Here is a 22758-nt window from a genome sequence, read left to right as displayed (position 1 = left end):
CGTAGTGTGTGAGTGTGTGAGTGAATGAGAGAGTGTGTGTGCCCTGTGATGGGTTGGCATTCCGTCCAGGGTGTATCCTGCCTCAATGCCCGATGACGCCTGTGATCCCCGTGACCCGAGTAGAAAATGAATGAATGAATGAATGAACGAACGAATGGGTTTTAGCCCAGGAAGTTTAATCGAGAAACTTAACTCAGCTAGTCTAGTAATTCATACCTAATTTACACCAAACTCAGATTAGGAAATGTAGCTTAGAATTTCAACTTCAACTGAAGATCTCTAGAAACTACAGATAAACACCTTCAGCAAAGGAACTTAAACCTAGGAAATTTAGATTGGAAACTACAGCTGAGGAAATTCAGCAAAGGAACGTAAGCTCAGGAACTAAGCCAGGACCTTTAGTTGATGGGTTTTAACCCAGTCATTTACATCTCAGATATTTAGCCAAGGAGCTTGATATTAGGAATTGAGAAAGTCATAGAACTTTAGTGCAGGAAGTTCAGATAATGAAATATAGCTGAGAATTTTTAACCAGGGAATTTAAGTCCAAGAACTTTCCAAGGACCTTCTGGTAAGGAAGTTTAACCCAGTAATTTACAAATCCAAAATTTATCCTAGGAAATTGATGTTAGATAGAATATAGTACAGCGTAGACATTTTAGCCATTGAACTCAGGAATTGAAGCCAATGTACTTAAACCGAAGAACTTTAACATCAGGAACTATACCTGAGGAATCTTAACCAAGGTATACTACTAGTTTATCTCTGATAATGCCTCCTGGTTTCGCTTATAAGATTTGTCATGCTTTCTGCTGAGGTCTGGAAGAGTAAGGCTCCTATAAGCTGTTATTCTGCACTTCAGAGTTATGTTAATGTGATGCCACTGGAACAGAATCATGTGTAATTATAACAGCAGACCCTAGCATGTATGTCATGGCACCGCTTTTCTAGGTCATGTAGAACAGTTCATATTAACGGGGTGTTACACCGTTATTTTTGAGGTTCACTGGTCATTAAGTTACTATGGGACTCTTGAGGAAGAAGAAACATAATCGCATTTCCATACACATACTGATGCTTTAACATGCCGGGGCTGCTTGTTTCCAGCCCTGTTTATGTTGGAACGTTAAATCTGTCTGTAAGATGTGATAGAAAAGGATCTTCAGTGTAGCTCTGGGATGTGGTTTCCTTATCCTCAAAGTAATTCTAGGAGTATCGAGGCAATTCTAGGACACCCAATGGTGTTTAGGATCCTCAATTATAGTTCTAAGGTCCTCAGTGGAGTTTAGGATCCTCATTATAGTTCTAGGATTTTTAATTGAGCTTTAGATACTTCAATGTGCTTGTAGGATCCTCAGTGGAGGTTTAGGATCCTATTTCTCCTAGGTCTATTTCTAGGATGCTCTACAGTAGGATTCTCAGTGGGGTCCTTGGATCCTTGGCGCATTTCTAGGTCTTTCAGTGCAGTTCTAGTATTCATAGTGTGATCTTTGTTGCAGTTCTGCATCTCTCGGTGCAGTTCTTCAGTGTGGTTGTAGGGTTCTTGGTGCAGTTCTAGGTTCTCCTGTGCAATTCTAAGATGCTCAAGATGGTTCTACAGTAGCAGCTGTATTCTCCTTGGTACTGTACGTTTCTAAGATCCACGGTGTTGTTCTAGATTAATTGGTGTAGATCTAGGATTCCCATTGTGATCCTTGGTTCATCTGTGCAGTAATTCTCTTCGTTTTTAGGTACTTCAAGGTAGTTTTATGATTCTCAGTGTAGTTCTAGGATCCTTGTTGCAATTGGAGGATTCTCTGTGTGGTCTATGGATCCTCTTTGCAGATCTAAGTTCCTCGGTTCAGTTATTTTAACATCAGTCTAATTTTAGGGTCTTCAGCGTCGTTCTAGTTTGCTCTTTACAATATCTTCTCCAGGTGGTTCCAGGATCATCAGTGTGATGGGAAAATTATTATTATTTTTTTTTTTTGATCTGCAGGTTTTCAGTGTGGTTCTAGAATCCTTACAATAGTTTTAGGAACCCTATGATTATTCTTAGGAAACTACAGAATCTTCAGTCTTGTTTAAGGCTCATCAATATGGCTCCCAATCCACACCGTGTTGTTAGGATCACTAGGACGGTTCTCCGGGTGGTGGATAATTCCCACTAGGAATTGATTTGTCTAGCTGCCTTCTTATCAGGATCATATCAGCTCATATGATCCTGATAATATTTGCAGTGTTGATTACATTGTGATTGCTAATGATTGCAGCAGCTTGATAATGTGAAAACAAAAAGCTAACATTCCCATAACCTTATCATGGTCCTGAGCTAATTTCTGTCAATTGTCACAATCGGAAACGTTTCACAATGTTTATTTTTTCAGGCAGAGGTCATGAAATTGCAGAAACACAGTATTTTAGTGCCGAGCGAAACTGATTACACATGAGGGACGACTGAATCACAGCACTAACTATAAACTCCACCATCCTCCATCTGCTTTCACTGTTAGACATCTCAACGATCTTAGCAGCCGACCATCCAGGAAATCTTCAGTCGGTCTTGTCTACATTTTCACCGAACCGTGAGAGAAAAAATTATTCTGGTAATTCTACATAAAAATACTCCACACTCAAAAACTTAATAACTAATAATCCTTACTTATATTACATTTATATCACTTTTATTGGATAAAAGCTGGAATGTAACAGGATATTATTGTTATCATTTTTAAAATGTTTAAAGTGTATCATACTTTATATTTACTTCCTTTTAAAATTAAATATGCTCAGTAACAACCGTTATATAAGAAACTGATTATACAGAAATATATAAAAAAAAATATATAGAATAATAGAAATAAATGTGATGCACAGATTTGCAGGATTGCCTGAGAAATCCCTGTATATTGTAAATAAATAAATAAATAAATAGTTTTGTAATGAGTCTGAAAACTACAAACTTTTTCTGAAACTAAAATATATATTTTTCCCACATATATTATATACATATACAGAATATTTATTTATTTATTATTTATTTTTTTCACCAGCTGTTATTACTGCTTGGTTTATTCAGCATGACACAACTTGACATTTACAGCAATTTAGCCACGGCAATATTAATAAATAAATAAATAAATACATACATACATACATACATACATACATACATACATACATACATACATTTCCAACTTTTTAAAGTTAAGGTGTCAGAAATAAGGCACAAATAGACATTTTTAGACAAAACATAATGTTTTGAGCAATGAGGCATCAACAAACGCAGAGCTGCAGAGTGAAAATTTCAGTCACTTAAAAACTCATACAACAACAAAATACTAAGATGAACAGTGCATTAGCGTCACAATACAGTTCCCAGATCTGCCACAAAACCAACCTCTTTGACGTTCTACCTGCACACTGTGTAAGAAAATCCGGGAAGGGCAAAGGAAGGGTAACTGTGTTTTAACATGGCCTGTGACATCTATTATCCCCAAGCATGCACAAACATGCCAGATATTCATTTGAAGTCAAGTGCACTTGATTTATGGATTGTTTTAAACTTTTCCACAGGCTGTGGACTTTCCTAACTGATAGAGCTGCCAGAGAAGCCTGGCTTCTCCAAGATAAACCCGTGAGCACTTTCTAATGAAGTTGAAGTTTGTTTGTTATTTGGGCCACAATCTGCAGCACAGTATATCGATGATTGGTGACCCATTAACATCTACATGAACTGTGCCATGATGTTTTACCACTTTCTGCTTTAAAATGGGCGGGGCAGATGCATTGTTAACTCTGTAAATGGATATGTCGATACATGCAGGGTTAACCAATACTGATACTTATTGCTCGAGTTATTTTTAGTTCTGTGGTATAGCAGGTCTAGCGGCATAGCAGGTCTAGCCGCAGATGTCGGGATGTCAGTTGTGCTCATTAGAATATCAGGCCACGCCCACCTGGAACATATATAAACATGACACCTTAAATCTCTATTTTTAACGCAGTAAAGCATTTTTATTTGAAAATATTCACATGAATGTGAGTTTCTCAAGTCTATACAGTATGTGCAGATTTTTGTTTACTTTAATGCAACAATAAAGCAATGTAATAAAATCCATTGTTTAATAAGTAATTTAACGTATTAAATAAACAGATGGTCTACAGTAAACTTTGATTGCTAAGCAACATAACGGCCAAAGATCAACATAGTCTACAGACAGAATAACAGCTTACATGTAAAGTTTATTAACCCTGGTGCATTGATGCAGAATTCAGTAACGGAGATGTGGTCACATGTCAGGCGATTACATGTTTAAAACAAAACTATATATAGTATAATAAATTTAATCATCTTCATTATGAATGTATTAAAACTATACTTTTTTGGACTTTAGTAAATTCTTTCTTTTTATATGAATTAGCAGGAAAGTCAGAAAAGCGGTCAAATATCTTAATATTTTATTTGTCAGCTGCCGCTCTGATCTGTGCATTTCGTGAGTAAATCAAAATAGATAGATAGATAGATAGATAGATAGATAGATAGATAGATAGATAGATAGATAGATAGATAGATAGATAGATAGATAGATAGATAGATAGATAGATAGATAGATAGATAAATAAATAAATAACAGATCTGTTTTAAAAATTCTGTTCATTCTAATTTCTGGCAGAAATATCCAGAATTTCAGAAGGAAAATTCTTTATCGTCTCTCTTGCATCATTAGCTCTGTATGCAGTCTGTCAAAAGCTTCAGGTAATGTTGACATCATACTTCATTCACTTAAATAAAGAAAAAAAAAGACATATCAAACAGACTTAAACATAAACCCAAACTGGAGAGTTGAGATTATGCAGAAAAAAATCATTCTACATCTAGGGTTAGTCTGTGCTCAGGATAGCCTCAGATTTCTGGTCCTGGCTGAGAGGAGAGGAACCTGATAGAACCTGGCTGGCAGAAGTGGAACCCATCCACCAATGTTTAATGTATAGACAATTTACAATTACAGCATTTCATAGACACCCTTACCCAGAGAAATTTACATTTTATTTAATTTTATACAACTGAGCAATTGCGGATTAATTCCCTTGCTCAGGGGCCCAGCATTGGCGGGATTTGAGTTCGCAACACCTTAACCACTAAGCTATCACATCCCCATATAGAGTCCCTGTCAGTTCAGAACAGTCTGGTCATTCTTCTCTGAACTCTGTCTCAGCAACAGTGTTGCAGTCTTCAGACCCACTCATGGGATTCTTTTTCACTATTTTGTTAAAATTCTAGAGACTGTTGTGTGTGAAAATCCCAGGAGATTAGTCAATACTCAAACTAGAACATCTGGTTCCAGCAACCCTGGTCCACTATACAGATGTTTGGTTAGCTGAAGTGCTTTACTGTACATGTATCTGCATGATTGTACTGTATGTGTCGTGCTGCTGCCACATGATCGGCTGAGTGGATAAATGGTTTATTACAGTGTTTTTATCATGATTAAGTGTAAACAATGTAAATCGTGTTCTTCCACGATGTAAAGTTGTACATTAACAGTATGCTTTTGTTGCTAAGTAACAAGATGTGCAAAGATTGGCAAAAACGTGTAGCAGTTTTTTTGGTTTAAATCCTGGCCCAATAATAGAAAATGTATAAAATATTGAGGGTGGCTTAGGAAACAGCTCAGCCAATCAGATTTTAGAACTGAGGGGGTTTTTACACCTGGTCACTTCACGCGTTTTCTGTGAACCGATAGCTATCCGATGGTAAAAAGACCAGGTGTAAATGCTCGATCGCTCAAACCCCTTCAGGAGGTGGTCTGGGACGCGTTTCAGATGAACCTGGACAGGTGTAAATGCATGTGGTTGTTCCACATAAGTCAGCGCTATACTCCTCCCAAACGGAAGTACGTCACTCGCAAGTGACTCGCGAGTCATGCATCACGCCAGAAACAAATATATTTTCTCACCAGCGCTGGCTTCGATCTTTGACCCAGGTGTCTCGTTGGGTCTTAAAATGCACTGCTGCCGACAGCGAAAATGCAGTAAACAGTAAATTCTGTTTTTTTTTTTTAGCAACCGCATACACCAACGCGTGATACATTTCAGTTACCCTGGAAATGAGGTGAAATATATTTGCATTTTGGGCGGGAGTAGAAAGATCGGATCGATATCCGATTCGCCGAGACGCATTTATGTGGCCTGATGTAAATGGTACAGTTTTAACAAATCAGATAGATTTCGGATCAGAGAAAACACATGAAGCGACCGGGTGTAAAAAGGCCCTGAAATAGACGTCAACATTCAACAGAGTGCGGTTTGACATCTACATTCACATCCGGATTTCTCTAAAGCCGCCTTGTGACAAACAAAGCTCAACTGAATTGAAAACATAAGATTTATTTTTAGTGTTCAGAATCTTGTATAATGATGTATAATCATGTATAATTTTTACTCTTTATCCCGGGCTTCCTAGAGTTATTGACAACAGTTCATTCGGTTCATTTCAGTGTATTTTCCATCCCTTCACACTATAGCATTTCAGTAAAGCATTCATTCACCCATCCATCTGACAGGGCTCCCTTTCTCTCTCTCTCCGCAATACTGACTGATTAGAAGGACCTGTTTCTCATTACCTAGAGTATAAATATCCGCTCCAAACTTGATCTGGTCGATTTCCTCTTTCTGTTGTTTCCTGTCATTTTGTCTGATCTGATTATTGGTTCTGACTCAAGCTTGTTAGATTGTTTGCTATTCTTTTTCTTCTGCTGCTTCATTTTAACACTCGTCTTTGGGCGGTAGGAGCTGGTTAAGGTCGGTGCTCAAAGTTAAGGTGGTCATGACTTGTAGGGTGTTTGAGAAAATCTGTGATTATTATTTTGTTTCTTATCTCTGTTTTGTTTCTTAATCTTTTGGGAGAAGTTTTTGTTCATTAGTATCGCTTTGATGGAGTTAGGGATTTTTATTGTTATTTTTTCCAACACTATGATTTTGTTATCTTGGAGCCGGTTTAATGTTAAAATGTCAGGTTAAAATGTCAGCTACTCATGGAGAACATGTAGAAAGATTTATTAATGCTGCTGAATTGTTGTTGCAAAGGCTACAGTTTCTGTCTAGCACATCACTAAAGTCCTTTCAAAATGATTCCAGCAAGTTCTGCCATTTTTTTCTATCAGAAGGTCATTTGCCGATTTCCACTTTTTTGTCATTTGACATGTAAGGCATCTTGTATGACGACAGCAATTAAGGTTTGCTTAATGGCTCCAGAATACTACAAATGTTGGACAGAGATCAAAAATTCATTAGACCTGGCGTCTGGAACTAGCAGAGTTAATTCCTGAGCTATTTGTTTTTTTATATAGTTGCCTGGCAGACATGTATTTCCAACAAACACGGGAAGGAACATAAACTTTACTCCCTGTCGATATTCACAAATCAAGTTCTTATTCAATGTGTTTCAGTCAAATGCACTTCACGGTGATGTGATGCACCTTCATTCACTTTCAAGTAAACTAATTAACGAGCTTGCTATTTGTTATTAATTCACATTAGCTACCACTTATCAGTTTCCAGGAAACCAAAACACCCGGCATTAACTTGAACCATCTGCACAAAACATATTCCAAATCTTCTCAAAATCACTTAGCAAATTCTATAATCGTTCGGCGATTCGCCGATCCATTTCCATAACCTCAGCTCCAGACAACTGTGTGAGATCTGAAAACAAACGTAAGGGCTTCTTTCTTCTGTACGCTTTATGTTACAAATGTCACCTACAGACTTTCCACTTCAGTAGTGCTCTAATGCTGACCCTTTGTCAAATCCAACAGACATCTACTGTAGATAAACCGTGGACTGTTGAATGGTTGTTACAGTTCATCTTTGACCTTTAGCAAACCATATTACAATCCCCTGAATATTGTGTGTATATAGTGTACTGTGAGTCCGTTTATTTGGTCGGTCACTCAGCAAGTCATTCTTCAAGCTCATACATATCGTTATTTAGCAAATCCTATCTGAATTTCAAAGAGAAGTTATTCGCAAATCATTCACTCAGGTGAGTCCTATCATTCTGCCATTCAGCAGTCTTTTACCTTGACTTCCATATCATACATCAAAGTTTGCCTACAGGCTCCAAAATACTGTGTGATCCCTATCCAAAAGGGTTCCTTCATCTGTGCTCTTTATATTACAACTAGTGACATACATCTAAGTGAACACACACACACCGTGAGCACACACCCGGAGCAGTTGGAAGCCAGTTATGCTGCGGCGCCTGGGGAGTAGTTGGGGTGGGGGGGATTTGGTGCCTTGCTCAAGGGCACCTCAGTTATGGCTAGCCTGAGACTCGAACCCACAACCTTAGGGTTAGGAGTCAGACTCCCTAACCATTAGGCCATGTCTATCTACCTTTGTCTTTTACCTTCTATATCATTCATCATATAATGAATGAAGTGCAGGACATCTTGGATGGACTAGGTCCTAAAATGGATAAATGGACAGTTCAATAAGTTTAATCGATTCTAAGCCATTAGTTAAGAGTACACCAGTGTGGTAGAATTTTGGTTCATTAGCTATGACTAACTAAGCTACGATACCAGCTTTCTTTTGATTCTTCCTGCTGAAGAAAGAAGGTAAACAAAATAGCATCAAATAGCAAGCCCAAAGTCATAAACTCTGTCTTTAATGAATAATGGAATGAGAAGACACTGATATGTACAGTACCTCACCAACAAGACCTGAAAGGCTTCACAACATCCTCACTTGAGTTGCTCTTTATAAATAAATCGTTTTTTTTTTTTTAAATGATGCTCCATAAAGTTTCCTGGCCTACTTGGATATTACAATTTCAAGTCACCTCGGAGTGTCAACTTAACTTAACTTAAACTCCTTAAAACAACTTAACTTATACCTTGAAGTCTCTTGTAATAGAACGTCCTGATTAATGAGTATTAGTAAGTAGGGGAAACATCCTGGAGGAAATAGTATATGCCAAATTTACCGCCATGGACAATCAATTATACACAAATTCCACCATTTCAAGAAGATTGATTCTTCTCTCAGAACTTTATTATTGTTGCTCATACACCAGACTAGAATAACATTATATAAATTGCACTACGAGCCCTTAGAAATCCTTCCATAAGACATGTTCTCCTGACTTGACATTCAACCAACATTCTCGGTGACACTGCTAAAAAGCATTGCTTATAGTCACTTTTTTTTGTGTCCATGTTGCTCTTGATTCTCTGGTATTGTCATTTCTCTGCCATAGAGATATCTTACTTTTTGAAATTTGTGAATGAATGAATATAGCAATTACATTTTTCCACTTCATGGACCATGGGACCATGGCAGGGCACGGTGGCTTAGTGGTTAGCACCTTTGCCTCACACCTCCAGGGTTGGGGGTTCGATTCCCGCCTCCGCCTTGTATGTGTGGAGTTTGCATGTTCTCCCCGTGCCTCGGGGGTTTCCTCCGGGTACTCCGGTTTCCTCCCCGGTCCAAAGACATGCATGGTAGGTTGATTGGCATCTCTGGAAAATTGTCCGTAACGTGTGAGTGTGTGAGTGAATGAGAGTGTGTGTGTGTGTCCTGCGATGGGTTGGCACTCCGTCCAGGGTGTATCCTGCCTCGATGCCCGATGACGCCTCAGATGACCCGAGAAGTTCAGATAAGCGGTAGAAAATGAATGAATGGAACATGGGATTGTCTGCAAATGCTATGGAGCAATACATGGAAACGGAGGTACAAACTGGTAGAAAGAAAATCCAAGCTTTTGTATTTTGTCCCAGTCTTCCCCTTACAAACCAAAATGAAAACCAAATGTTTATTTGCTTCAGGTTCACATGCCCTCCCTTCACTTCTTTATTGTACAAGACATCACATTTGCATGTGGACTGTTCACCCAAGACCAAATACTATGGTATAAAATGGATTCATGGAATCAGTTCATGGAATCTGGATAACTGTAAGGTTGTATGTTGGGCATCACATGAGGCACCATGAAATGTTTGTGGTTAATATGCCACTTTATAGTTTCTAATGGTGTCCTTAGGTCTTGTTTGGACCACAGTGTTCTTGGCACCACTTCAGAGGAGATTTAGACAGTCAGGGGCTGGTTTTCCAAATCGTTCTCGTTTTTTCTATGCTGGCATATCTCACAGCGATGTAGCAAGAAAGTTTAGAGTATATCGCATCTGCATGTCTTTAGATTCTATGGGTTTTGGAGTGTCTTAGAGTGTCGACTACACTTTATGTCCCTCGTCCGTTATGAGATTTTAGGAAATTTACACAGATACTGGGTTAATTTTAGATAAATTAGGCTAATTGATAGGCAATTACAATTGGCAATTACTTTCACCTATTATTGTAGGGGAATGATAAAGTGTAAAATTAGTTCGGATTTAATGTATGTAGGTGATCTGTAAGCAAAATAATCGAAGCTGTAATGTTACAATGGTAAAAAAAAAAAAAAAACATCCATCATGGTACCATTTATCCGGGTCTATTCATTTCTTCTCTAATTCGCACAATTTCTCCAGGTAATTTTCTAGAATTTTTTTTTCTTGATAGTTTTCAGTTATAATTTCGTTCATACAAAGTACAACCAAAATAGTGTCTCCTGGTAGAATATGGGTGCAATGTCATCTTTTCCACTGGTCGTCCATTTGACTTTATATCAAATATAAATACCTGCTTTCAATTTCAAACCATACTGTACATCATGGACTGTGCAAGATTATTTTGTGCTTTTAAATTAATTAGAGAGAAGACTATATTATCACCACATATACATTAGAGTGGATTTTTTTTTTCTTTGCTTATCCCAATTGAGGATTGGGATTGGCCTTGCTCAGCACCCTGGAGCAAGAGGGTTAAGGCCTTTGCTCAATTGCCCAACAGTGGTAAAGTGCTAGAGCTGGGGCTTGAGCCCTGACCTTCTGTGCAACAACCCAGAACCTTAACCACTTGAGCCACCAGTATATTCAGTAAAGACCTTTAAAAGTGTTACAGATTATTCCAGATAATTCTTCACAGTATATTACTGTATGCAGATTACTACATTGTATTGCTTCCCAGTAATAATTTTTTTGTAAACCAACACATGCTGTAATTTCTTAATCGCATACATTACAATTATGTAAAATAATAAAACAAAGATTTCTATAAAAATTCATTCATTTTCTACCGCTTATCCGACATTCTGTGCCTATCTCAGGCGTCATCGAGCATCGAGGCAGGATACACCGACAGGATACTGAGTGCCAACCCATCTCAGGGCACACACACACACACACACTCACACACACACTACGGACAATTTTTCCAGAGATGCCAATCAACCTACCATGCATGTCTTTGGACCGGGGGAGGAAACCAGAGTACCCGGAGGAAACCCCCGAGGCACGTGGAGAACATGCAAACTCCACACACACAAGGCGGAGGCGGGAATCGAACCCCCAACCCTGGAGGTGTGAGGCGAACGTGCTAACCACTAAGCCACCATGCCCCCCTTCTATAAAAAATGAATACCATAAATCTACATCAGTTACTATATTTACAGAGCCTGTTTGTATCATACATCATGATATTTGTGTCACTCCTTGCTATTTTCCTAGAACTTTAAACTTTTGCATAAATTTCATTATATAGAATGATAAGTCTTGTTATATTTTATCCTAAGTGATTAGAAAGCCTTAAACCCGTATCAATTATCTTAATCACCCATTTAATAGTTGCTGGTGATCTTACATGGTAGATTAACTTATTTCCATTTTCCATGTAATGGACTCAGTCATCAAAACGCTTTGCAATACAAGAATCAACATCTGTTTGTAAAATCAGAGCCGTACATCCGGACAGGGCCGACGTTATCAGGCCACCCTCGAGTTATTTTACTGTCAAGATATTTTGGGCTGAATTTTTCTCAAGGGTGAAGAAAAAGAGACAGATCCAGACGGAAATAAAATCACTGCGTATCACCTGAAACAGAAAAGGGAGCATAGCAAGCCACGTACAGTATGTCGGATCGTACCGCATAAGGGGGTACGACAGTTTGGTCCTCTTGTTATTTCTGGACTCATCTGCATTAACATTTAAACGTATATATTAAGTTGTCATCAGTCGCCACAATAATCGCTATGGAATAATAGCTCTGTGTATTGACTGAAACATGTGTTAAAATAACACATGGTATTAATAATGGCTTTGACCTCAAAAGTCACAAGTCACAAGTAGGATTTTATTAACCACAGCCAGTGAGAGAGAGAGAGAGAGAGAGAGAGAGAGAGAGAGAGAGAGAGAGAGAGAGAGAGAGAGAGAGAGAGAGAGAGAGAGAGATTTATGCACGTGATCCCTGAATTATTTAAAAAAGGTAAAAAATATAAATGTAATATTTTGAGCTACATACCTTAGTTTATCAGAACAAAAAAATTTGATCAGATTTTCTTCATAATTTAATAAATATGGTTTAAAGTGGAATGCAAAACATTATTACTGCATATTTACGCAGCTGGCGGGATATTATACGGTTTGGTTTACTACCAGATGCAAATCAATAGAAAACCACATATTTTATGTGTTAAGACCGATCTTTTATGGCTTTTTAAAGAAGCTGAGCCACATAGTTTGCAAGAATCATAAATAAGTTATAGCACACAAGGGTATATTTTATGCAAAATAAAAGACTTGTGGTTTTTCTATACAATGTATTTTGTGGTTCCTGTTAAAAGAGTCGTTTTAAATGCCTCAGAAAGTTTCCATACTGTAATTTTAATTTAGTATGTGTATACTGTATATGTGAGTAGATAGATAGATAGATAGATAGATAGATAGATAGATAGATAGATAGATAGATAGATAGATAGATAGATAGATAGATAGATAGATAGATCTTATAGGACATTTTCAAACAGTATAAATAAATGAAGGATTTTCTAGACAATCTTGAGGCTGATATAACATATAAAATTTTACCGACATTTCAGGAGTCATTTTAGCGGTCGAACTCGTCGGCTTCGTATTTTAGCTGCTTATGAACAAGAAATGGGTTTGATATCACTGTTCAATTTAAAGATAGAAACATCTGTATGAAAAAAAATACCGTTTAAGTAGTTTGGAACTTTTTATGAATAAATCGTTCCTAGTATTCTAGAGAAAAACAGAAAATACTGATGAAACATTACAAATGTTTAGTACTGAGTGTCTACTTTCGTGTGAGCCTCATATTAACACCACCGTGGAGTGAGACACGTTAGAGACGTTCAATTATCAGCATGGTCATGTGTGTTCCATGTGTGGCTTCTGAATAAAAGAGTTGATGGCAGTGTGACTCGAGCTGGACTTCACAAGTATGTGATCTAATATCATAGTATTAGATCAAATGCAGCGGTCTGAATACGTGCTTCATTAGAAAAGATTAGACATGAGGAAAATCCGATCTTTTGTACATTTACATGTTCAATATCACACATAGGATTACATAGGACAAATAAGATAAAAATTCTTAAAGCTTGTGTATTTTCAATAAAAAATTTTTACTAAATACAGAGTATGTAAATTGTATTATAAAAGAAATAAATTGAGCACAAATAACTGCGCTGTTTAACATATGTTCATGTTATATGAATGATCATTTATGACAAAGAATTTCAAAATCTTTTTTTTCTTTTTCTTTTTGTTTGTTTTGTGGTTTTTTTTATACGTTTTTTCCAGAGATGTAGTGAGTCTCCGTGTTTTTTTTTGTTTGTTTTTTTTCGAATGTGAGAATTATGTAGCTAACAAGATGTGATCCTTTAGTTAAGCATCCTGCAAAAGCATGCTGTTTTATACACTTCATCAGATTTCAGTTTCTAAAGTTGTAACCGGAGACATGGCGTTTAATTTTGTTAATTTTGTTTTGATTCGTTTTTATTACCATTTGGATCTCTAATATGCTCACGGTCTCTCTTCCTAAAGACGGAAGTGAGCCGTCAGCCTTTAGCGCCACTTCATAATCTCATCGTTGCTGTCAGCGCCTCAGCAAGCGTGTGTACTTTGGCAAAAGCAGCATGTCGACACCCAACACCTAATCAGTTAACACACTGCTCTCGGTGTGTGAGACGTAGCACTCAGTAGCAGGATGTTTGATGTTTCTGAAGGATGTTAATTTACCCGATGCTGACAGGATGCCATGGGCTAATTACCTAGAGCATGTACGCTATGTTTGTGGCAACAATAAAGACTCATATCTGTAATTACCTAGCATTTTATTACTGCTAATGATGTTATTACAGTGTGAACACTGTGACGTTTGTTGAGGTAGAATCATTCACAAGCTTCTCAGCTTAGATAAACAGAGGAAGCTCTTATCATCAGCGTTGTAATGTAACGGAGTACAAATAATTCGTTACTGTTCTTAAGTAGAAATTTCACGTATCTGTACTTTACTTTGCTATTTATATTTATGTCAACTTTCACTTTTACTCCACTACATTTCCTAGAAGAAAATTACTAATAATTAATAATATTGAATTATATTATAATTAGTAATGATAATTACTCCGATATATTTCCACTAAGCATCTTTGTTACGCGTTACTACAAAATAAAATCAGAAGAAAATCACTGAAATTTAACTTTTTACTTTTACTTCAAATACTTAAGTACATTAAATATCAGAAAATGACTTTTGATACTTAAGTACAGTAAATATCAGATACTTTAAGACTTTTATTTGAGTAATATTCTAAAAGGTAACTTTCACTTCTACCAAAGTCTTTTTCTAGTACGAGACTTGTACTTTTACTCAAGTATTTGCTTTCTAGTACTGTATACAACACTGCTTATTATACAGGAGACTAGCCGTCTAGCACAGCTAGCTATTTCTCTAACTCTAGCTAGTTTTTAGCCTTCGTCTAGCATGTGCCACAAAATGCTTTGTTAATGTTTGTTTTCATAAAAATCATAACCCTGGCAACCCCGTGTAGGTATTACCACGATAGGATTTGAGTTTTTTAACAAGCATTTAGATTTGTGTTGAAACAGATGGATGTAAGAAACATATACTGTATACAAATATTTCCTTTTTACATTTTATTGTATACTTTTTTGTCATTTATTATTTGCTATGGGTGACTTTGAATACTTCTGCTGGGTTTCGAAGGTTAATTGAACGGTGGAAATGATCAGTTGTGATTAACATCCTGATTCATCACCTGATCGTTACACCCATATGGACGATAAACGCTTCACTCTTCCCTTCACGGAAGGTTTTTGACTGGATGTTGGAGCGTGACTGGGATTAGTGATCATTCGGCTCAAAGAGCATTAGTGAGATCAGACACTGATGTTGTAAGAGTGAGGAGGTCTGAGGTTCAGTCTGTGTGCCAGTTCATCCCAAAGCTGTTCAGTGGGGTTGAGTCAGGGTCTGGGTTCCATGTAGGACACTCGAGTTCTTCCACTCCGACCTTCACACACCCGGTCAACATGGAGCTCTGTGCTTTGTGCACAGGGGCATTGTCATCCAGGACAAAGCATCACTTAAGATAACATGGAAAAAAAAAATTTTACAGTTGAGTGCTTCCAGCTCTGTGGCTTTTTTTTCGAACAGTATAAAAAAGGCCCACATATGGGTGTGATGGTCAAGTGCCCACAACTTTTGGCCCTACACTGTGGAGTACATTTCATCCAAATGGACATGTTTATGTTCAAAGTTTCCATTGTATACTGTGGGAAACAAAGCCTGGGGTCTTTTTCTGTCATATAAAGAACCTCCAGGAAGCAGGCGTTTCTATCGGACTTACACCAAAACCAAAATTAAGCTCATGGCCGAGATTCAAATGCGAAACAAGAACTTTTCTAAGGGATTTAGCTAAGTTTATATTATAACAGACCTTTCCTCACACCAAAGGAAGGCCCATATACTGTATGGAATTTCACCACCACCACCACCACCACCACAACCACCATGTATATAGATGTCCTTCTATACTGATTAATAACACACCCAGTTAATTTGGTACATCAGGAGAGTTCAAATCTGACATTTAACGTTTTTTTTGTAGTTTGTGCTTGACTTTATCTATTAAATAAGCTGATTAGAGTTTTCCTTTCTTTTCCTTTCTTTTGATTCATTCAATATGTTTAATTTTTCTATTGCCTTTGCTAGTGGTAGTGGCTATATAGCTTTATATTGGTGACAGAAAGTTTTGTGTGTGTGTGTGTGTGTGTGTGTGTGTGTGTGTGTGTGTGTGTGTGTGTGTGTGTGTGTGTGTGTGTGTGTGTGTGTGTACTCCGTCCAGAGTGTATCCTGCCTCGATGCCCAATGACGCCTGAGATAGGCACAGCCTCCCCGTGACCCGAGAAGTTCGGATAAGCGGTAGAACATGAATGAATGAATGTGTGTGTGTGTGTGTGTGTGTGTGTGTGTGTGTGTGTGTGTGTGTGTGTGTGTGTGTGTGTGTGTGTGTGTGTGTGTGTGTGTGTGTGTGTTATCAGAGCTGCCGTTATCTGCTATAGTATAATATCTTTAACACCTTAAAGGTGGAAACGGTTAAAACTCTGAGATCACATAATGATTTCAAAGAGTTTGTTATTCTTTGAGGTATTATGTATTTATGTATTACTATTGTTTTATTTTAGCTTATTTGGTTGTTGGTGTGAACATACTTTTAAACTGTTTTATGTGTTGTCAATTTGCATTAGTGTCCATTTTAACAGCGAATTTCAAAGTATTAAATCTTGAGTTTTCACCTTAGTTGGTCAAAATTAAGTCTGTTGGTTATTAGTGTTGGTCTAGATTTGTATGATGAAAAATTATAGCAAAATATTGTGAGAATTGCATGTAAGTACAAGCATCAAAATCTTCTGTGGTGTCAGATTATTTATTAGGCAGTGTGAGGTTTTGGGCGTAGCCTAAGACAGTGTCCAAGGGTCAAGAGTTACAGGAAATACAGGAAAGATTTAATAAAGGATTCGTATATTTTGGCATAATTTGTATATTGTGCTCTGTGGCTACATGACAGCTTAATACCTCTAGTGTGAATAAAAAGCTGAAATCAACAAAATTGTTCAGGATGTGTGTGTTTTAGTCTCTCCATGGCTATGAAGCTCTGTCCTAAATCACTTCCTAAACAGAGTGATGTTTTGGACCATGAATGTTATGTAGAAAGTTAGAACAGCTTCCCAAATTCCATAACAGGATATATAATATAATGTAAATGAATTATTATTATTATTATTATTATTATTATTATTATTATTATTATTAACTGAAATTTTTGCCCCTGGCATGTGTGTGGTTGCTGTGTGGTTTGGGACACAGCACTTAACATGTGCATGTGTGTGTGTTTGCTTATTGCTTTTTGATGACATCATCTTGTTGAACCTCTTCAAAAAATAATAAATCCTTGGAAATGAACCACATGGCTGTTGATATAGAGGAGAACAATAAGCAAGCTGTACCAGTGTGTATCTGTGTTTTTGTCCAGTGATTGATGGCTGTAGTGTTTAGGGCTAGTGTGGAGTGTGCATTGAAACAAACTGTCAGAAAGATTCGCTAAACCAATTTGACCTTCTGTGAGTGAGCCAGTGTGTGTTTACAGAGGGAAGTATGGAGCACACATTTTAGTGTTAAAGTGTAACCCGTGCTCGTCGTAGTGTAAATTCAGACACACACTATCCCCACTTTTTACATCCTGCAAACTTCAAGTGAGTGTGTGTTTGGACGGACCGCACATGTTCTGCATGGAAACACCACAAGAAGGTGACCACTTGCACCAAAACCACACATGTATAGACAGTCTATGATTTTCGGATGTGCTAAGCTTTCACTCCTTTTTCTTCTGACCAGTTGGATCTCTTAAGACAAAAACAGTCATTTATGGCATCCCATATCGAACATTATATTACTAAATAATCATCTGTTTCAAAATATTATGGTATCTATAATTATTTAGTTTGCATTCACAATGCAAGGAATGAAAAGTGGCTACAGTAGTTCTATCACCTCCTGTTCAAATCATATTTACTTCTTTCTACGCCAATGGTACACAGATGAGGATAAGTGCATGTTGTACTTTTGGTGTGTTTTTGTTAGCTGTAGCGGTCTGAAATATAGAAATTTAGTCAGAAATAAATAAATTTATCTTAAAATGATTAAATATCTTACATTTCCTAGAAAATGCATGGACAGTAAGGGAGAGACAGTATGTATTTAAATACTATTTTAAATAATTTTGTAATTTAATAATAATTTACTTGATATGATGAGAGAGAGAGAGAGAGAGAGAGAGAGAGAGAGAGAGAGAGAGAGAGAGAGAGAGAGAGAAACTGAGAGAGAGAGAAATGGAGAGAGAGAGAGAGAGAGAGAGAGAGAGAGACAGAGAGACAGAGAGACAGAGACAGAGAGAGAGAGACTGAGACAGAGTGAGACACAGAGAGAGAGAGAGAGAGAGAGAGAGAGAGAGAGAGAGAGAATGGAGAAGAAGAACATGGAGGAGAGCGAGAGAGAGAGAAAGAGAGAGAGCGAGAGAGAGAGAATACATAGATAGAGAGACTAGACAGAGTTAGACACAATATATTATAGGAGATAGAAGAAGATATGAACAAAAGACAAGACAAGACATAGAGTGAGACACAATAGAGAGAGAGAGATAGATAGAGAGAGAGAGATGAGAGAAGATATATAGATCTTATAGAAACCAAGATAAACAGAGATATTGAACATATATAGAAGATATCGAGAGAGAGATTATATAGAATAGAGAGAGAGAGAGAGAGAGAGAGTGGTAAGCATGTAGTAATACGTTCTTCGATACGAATCGATTCTTTTAGTCGGCTCTTTTAGGTGAACGTGTATATATGAGGCAACTTTTTCTTTCATTTCAGTCGCAAGGGCTCAGTGGATGTCTTTTCTCTTAACATATTGTTCGTTAGTTGAACATCAAGGTTTGTGCTGGACTCGGATGTGTTTATATGACAGCACGACAGAGTCATTTAATGTAAACACAGAATGTATTGTAATGTAATTTGTTTAAGTTTTTTGTTGTCGATTTAAATATAGTATAAGATGTATAAATATTCAGACATAAATTAACGAACGCAAAATTTCGCAAACTCGAAAGCTAGTAAGATAAATAATTTTATGAGCTGAAAGAGTCGACTCTTATTGGCAAGCTGAGCCGAGAGATTTGAATCACTGGAATGAGCAGAAATTCCCATCGTTTAATCATTGCAACCTTTGATTTGTTTAGAATACTACATAATGTTTTGTGTGTGTGTGTGAGTGAGAGAGAGAGAGAGAGAGAGAGAGAGAGAGAGAGAGAGAGAGAGAGAGAGAGAGAGAGAGAGAGAGAGAGAGAATATTTAAAGTATTTTACTGCCCTCTGGTGGTATAATAGAATAAACAGATAGACACCATAATCGATTGACTGTGTATTGGTTCAGCAGTAAACCATCAATTAACTAGATAAAACTAATACATGTGAACTAAGCATCAGACTATAAAAATAGGGTGACTGTAGAAAGTGACGTGTGTGAAAATGTCAAAAAAGAGAGCAGACTGGAGGCTGCTAGTCAGACATAACACAAGTGTCATGGTGGTGTTTCCTTATTGGGCCACAAGTCACGTTCGTAAAGATCAATCTTTGAGAAAATCCTTCGTACTAACCTTTGTGTTCATGTTCTGCATTTTCAACTGTGATAACATAGATATACTATGTCTTTGATTAGTGAGCTGTGGTTAGGATGTTGGTTGCTTAGTAACAGGGATGATTTTTTTTATAATTTAAGCAAAATATGTATTCTAGGATATGGTACATGACATATGGTCACATAACCAAGAAGGAAATGGAGAGGGGAAAGTTCATGTTTTGTACCATAAATATGTGTGTGTATGTGTTACAGAGAGAAGCAGACACACAGGCCGGTCCTGATGGCAGGCTCTCGGGGCTCAGCCAGCACTGGACACTGGCTTTAGGAGCCCACGAGACGTTCACTTCAACCAGGAACATTTCACAGGTGAACACACAAATCATATATATATATATAGATAGATAGATGTTCGATCTGCTTTGTCTATTACACCATTTTCTGTCTCTGTAGCTCGTGTGCCCATGAGGTCGTCGACGCCGGTCCTGCTCTTCCTGATCAGCGTCCAGGCTGCACTCAACACGGTGGGAAACGCCCACTCACAGGAAACAGCCAAACAGAACGCAGGAACCCAGGACTCGACCCACGATGACCTCATCCCCACAGTTGACCCTAAGCTGTTCAACAAGCGGCGTTATCTATCACCTCGTGTGCACTTCAGCGACGTAGTGCCCTTCGATGGCCATACCGAGCCTCGGAGTCCGCGTACACGGCGGAAAGTGCGAGACTTCCAGAACCGTGGTGAATATTCGGCCTGCGATAGTGAAAATCACTGGGTGGGTAACATGACCCGTGCTACAGACTTAGCGGGAAACGAAGTGACGGTGCTGCCTGATGTTCGCATCAACAACGTGGTCAAGAAGCAGATGTTTTATGAAACCACGTGCCGAGTCACAAACCGTGGCTCCACCCAACGTGGGATGAAGGCGGGAACCACCGGATGCCGTGGGATCGATAACAAGCGCTGGAACTCCTATTGCACCAACACACACACGTATGTCCGGGCGCTTACATCTTTCAAGAATCAGGTCACCTGGAGGTTCATCCGAATCAATGCCGCGTGCGTGTGTGTGGTCAGTCGAAAGTCATGGAAGCGCTGATTCACTAGTCCTTTATCCTGTTTCCTGAGTGAATCAGTTCATTGAATCGTGGAAGTACAGATTCAAGATCTGACTCGTTTGTTTCCTCAATGAGTAAATCAAGAGAAACGGTTCTCGATAATTCATGATTCGGCTTGCTAGTCATTCAAGTGCATCATTGAATCAGATTGACACAGTATTGGCTCGTTGATGCAGGCAAGTCATTTTGAATCGTAGAAATCCAGATCGAACAGTGGAAGTACTAATTAATCTTTATATTCACTTTTTTTCTTAAGTGAATCAACAAATCAAATTGCGGATGCACCGATTCGTGATCTGATTCACTAAATGAATCAAGTGAAACAAGGTAACTAAGCAAATCAAATCGTGTCTGTGCTTCCAGAGAAAGCTATTTCAACAACATGTTTTCTCTAGAAGTGCGGATTTGTTTTGATTGCTTGTTCAAACCTCCACCCGTCCACTCCGAAAAAAACAAAACAAATCAAAACAAGCATCGTACTGCCAATTCAACATACCAGACTCCTGCCTTCCTTTTTTTTTTTTTTTTTGGTCTATCTTCAGCACCCTGCCCCATGTCCTACCCTACCTCACACTGTAAATTATTGGTCTGTTAAGTTATGATGACTGCATGACATATTTATATAGTTTATACAGGCAAAATTATTAAATGTATGTGTATATACAGTATACATCCAGAAAACAAGCATATGTTGTGTCATTGTTGTTGTTCATGCTGTTATTTATTAAACACTTCAGTACTTCAGAGCATGACCTCTCCTTCATGTCATTGTCATTCGTCCATCTAACCTTTACACGCGGGAAGGAAATGCTGATTCTTCAGCATATGCTAACTAGAACACAGCGACAGAAAACTATTTATCTGTGTTGATCGTTAGCGTTACAGACAAATTAGCGTATATAACGTTTTCATTTTTAGATTTTCACGTCACAATTATTAGCCTTTTAAACCCAGAGATGAAGAAGTATAACATGGTCCTCACACTTTATTAAAATTCTAGTTTGTTAAGCTTAGCTTGGTTTATAAACTAGCAGGATTATAAAAGATATTTAGCTTTACATTAACTAACACTAGCTAGATTACAGCACCATGCACTGATGCATACTGTATAATAAAGCTAACTGCCTAGTATTACAAAAGAAAACCCTGCCTGTGAAGTATGTTAGCTAACTAGCTAGCTTGGTTTAGTGTGTTACATCAAAAAAGAGCCACTAAACTGACTGAAAGTTCGACATTACCTACATAACTGAGCTCTCTACAGTAGCTCCAAGCTGGCTTCAAGATTTACGGCTAAGATACAATATTTATTACCACAGAAATCCTTTTTTATTTACTTTATATTGTGTTCAGTGGTGTTGGAAACAAAATCGACAACTCCGCAAAGCTATTTAAGGTAAGTGTGATGATTAGACATGAAGCTTGTGCAACGTGAAGTGAACCACAGTGTCTATAAGCTTCCTCTACTTGTTAGCTACATTAGCTTTGTGGTTTCATCAGACACAAAGCATGGCATGGCTGATCGATTACATAGAGGCTAAAGGGAACAAAGCACACAATTTATTCTTTAAAACATTTTCGGATGTATCAGGTGTGATATTCGGGTCGATATGGACATCTGGAATTGTGAGCTGTGGAACTGGCGTGCAAAGGAGTGGCCATGTTTTATCCAAGAGGATGTTTACACATCCTGGGGATGATGACAGAGAGGAAGAGAGAGATAGATGAGGACCTGTGGGAGCTGTGTGTGTGTGTGTGTGTGTGTGTGTGTGTGTGTGTGTGTGTGTGTGTGTGTGTGTGTGTGTGTGTGTGTGTGTGTGTGTGTGTGTGTGTGTGTTATTGAATAAATCAATACTATGAAACAGTCTTTTGTCTACTGTCTCAATCATTTATTACCAGTCAATATTCTTATCTAGGACACGTTAAAACATTATTATTTTACATGACATGGCTATATTCTCACGTCATAATCTAACTTGCCTGCCTTCTTGTTACAGGTATGCCTCATTCCATTGCACTCAATTGCCAAATCGGGATTTC

General features: G+C 37.9%; 1 protein-coding gene across 1 annotated transcript in view; it reads left to right on the top strand.

Annotated features, from left to right (window-relative positions):
- The window catches only part of ngfa (nerve growth factor a (beta polypeptide)), a 34611-nt gene extending 13146 nt beyond the window's left edge, over positions 1-21465 (top strand). The window contains exons 2-3 of the mRNA XM_027159191.2: positions 19858-19971; positions 20056-21465. Of these exons, the coding sequence (XP_027014992.1) occupies positions 20067-20702 (636 nt within the window). The 5' untranslated portion in view covers positions 19858-19971; positions 20056-20066 and the 3' untranslated portion in view covers positions 20703-21465. The remainder of the gene's footprint in view (positions 1-19857; positions 19972-20055) is intronic.
- The last annotated feature ends 1293 nt before the right edge of the window (positions 21466-22758 follow it).

This window comes from Tachysurus fulvidraco, chromosome 23, assembly GCF_022655615.1.
Source record: "Tachysurus fulvidraco isolate hzauxx_2018 chromosome 23, HZAU_PFXX_2.0, whole genome shotgun sequence".
NCBI lineage: Eukaryota > Metazoa > Chordata > Actinopteri > Siluriformes > Bagridae > Tachysurus > Tachysurus fulvidraco.
The sequence above is the reverse complement of the archived record's forward strand: the minus strand, read 5'-3'. Positions and strand labels throughout refer to the sequence as shown.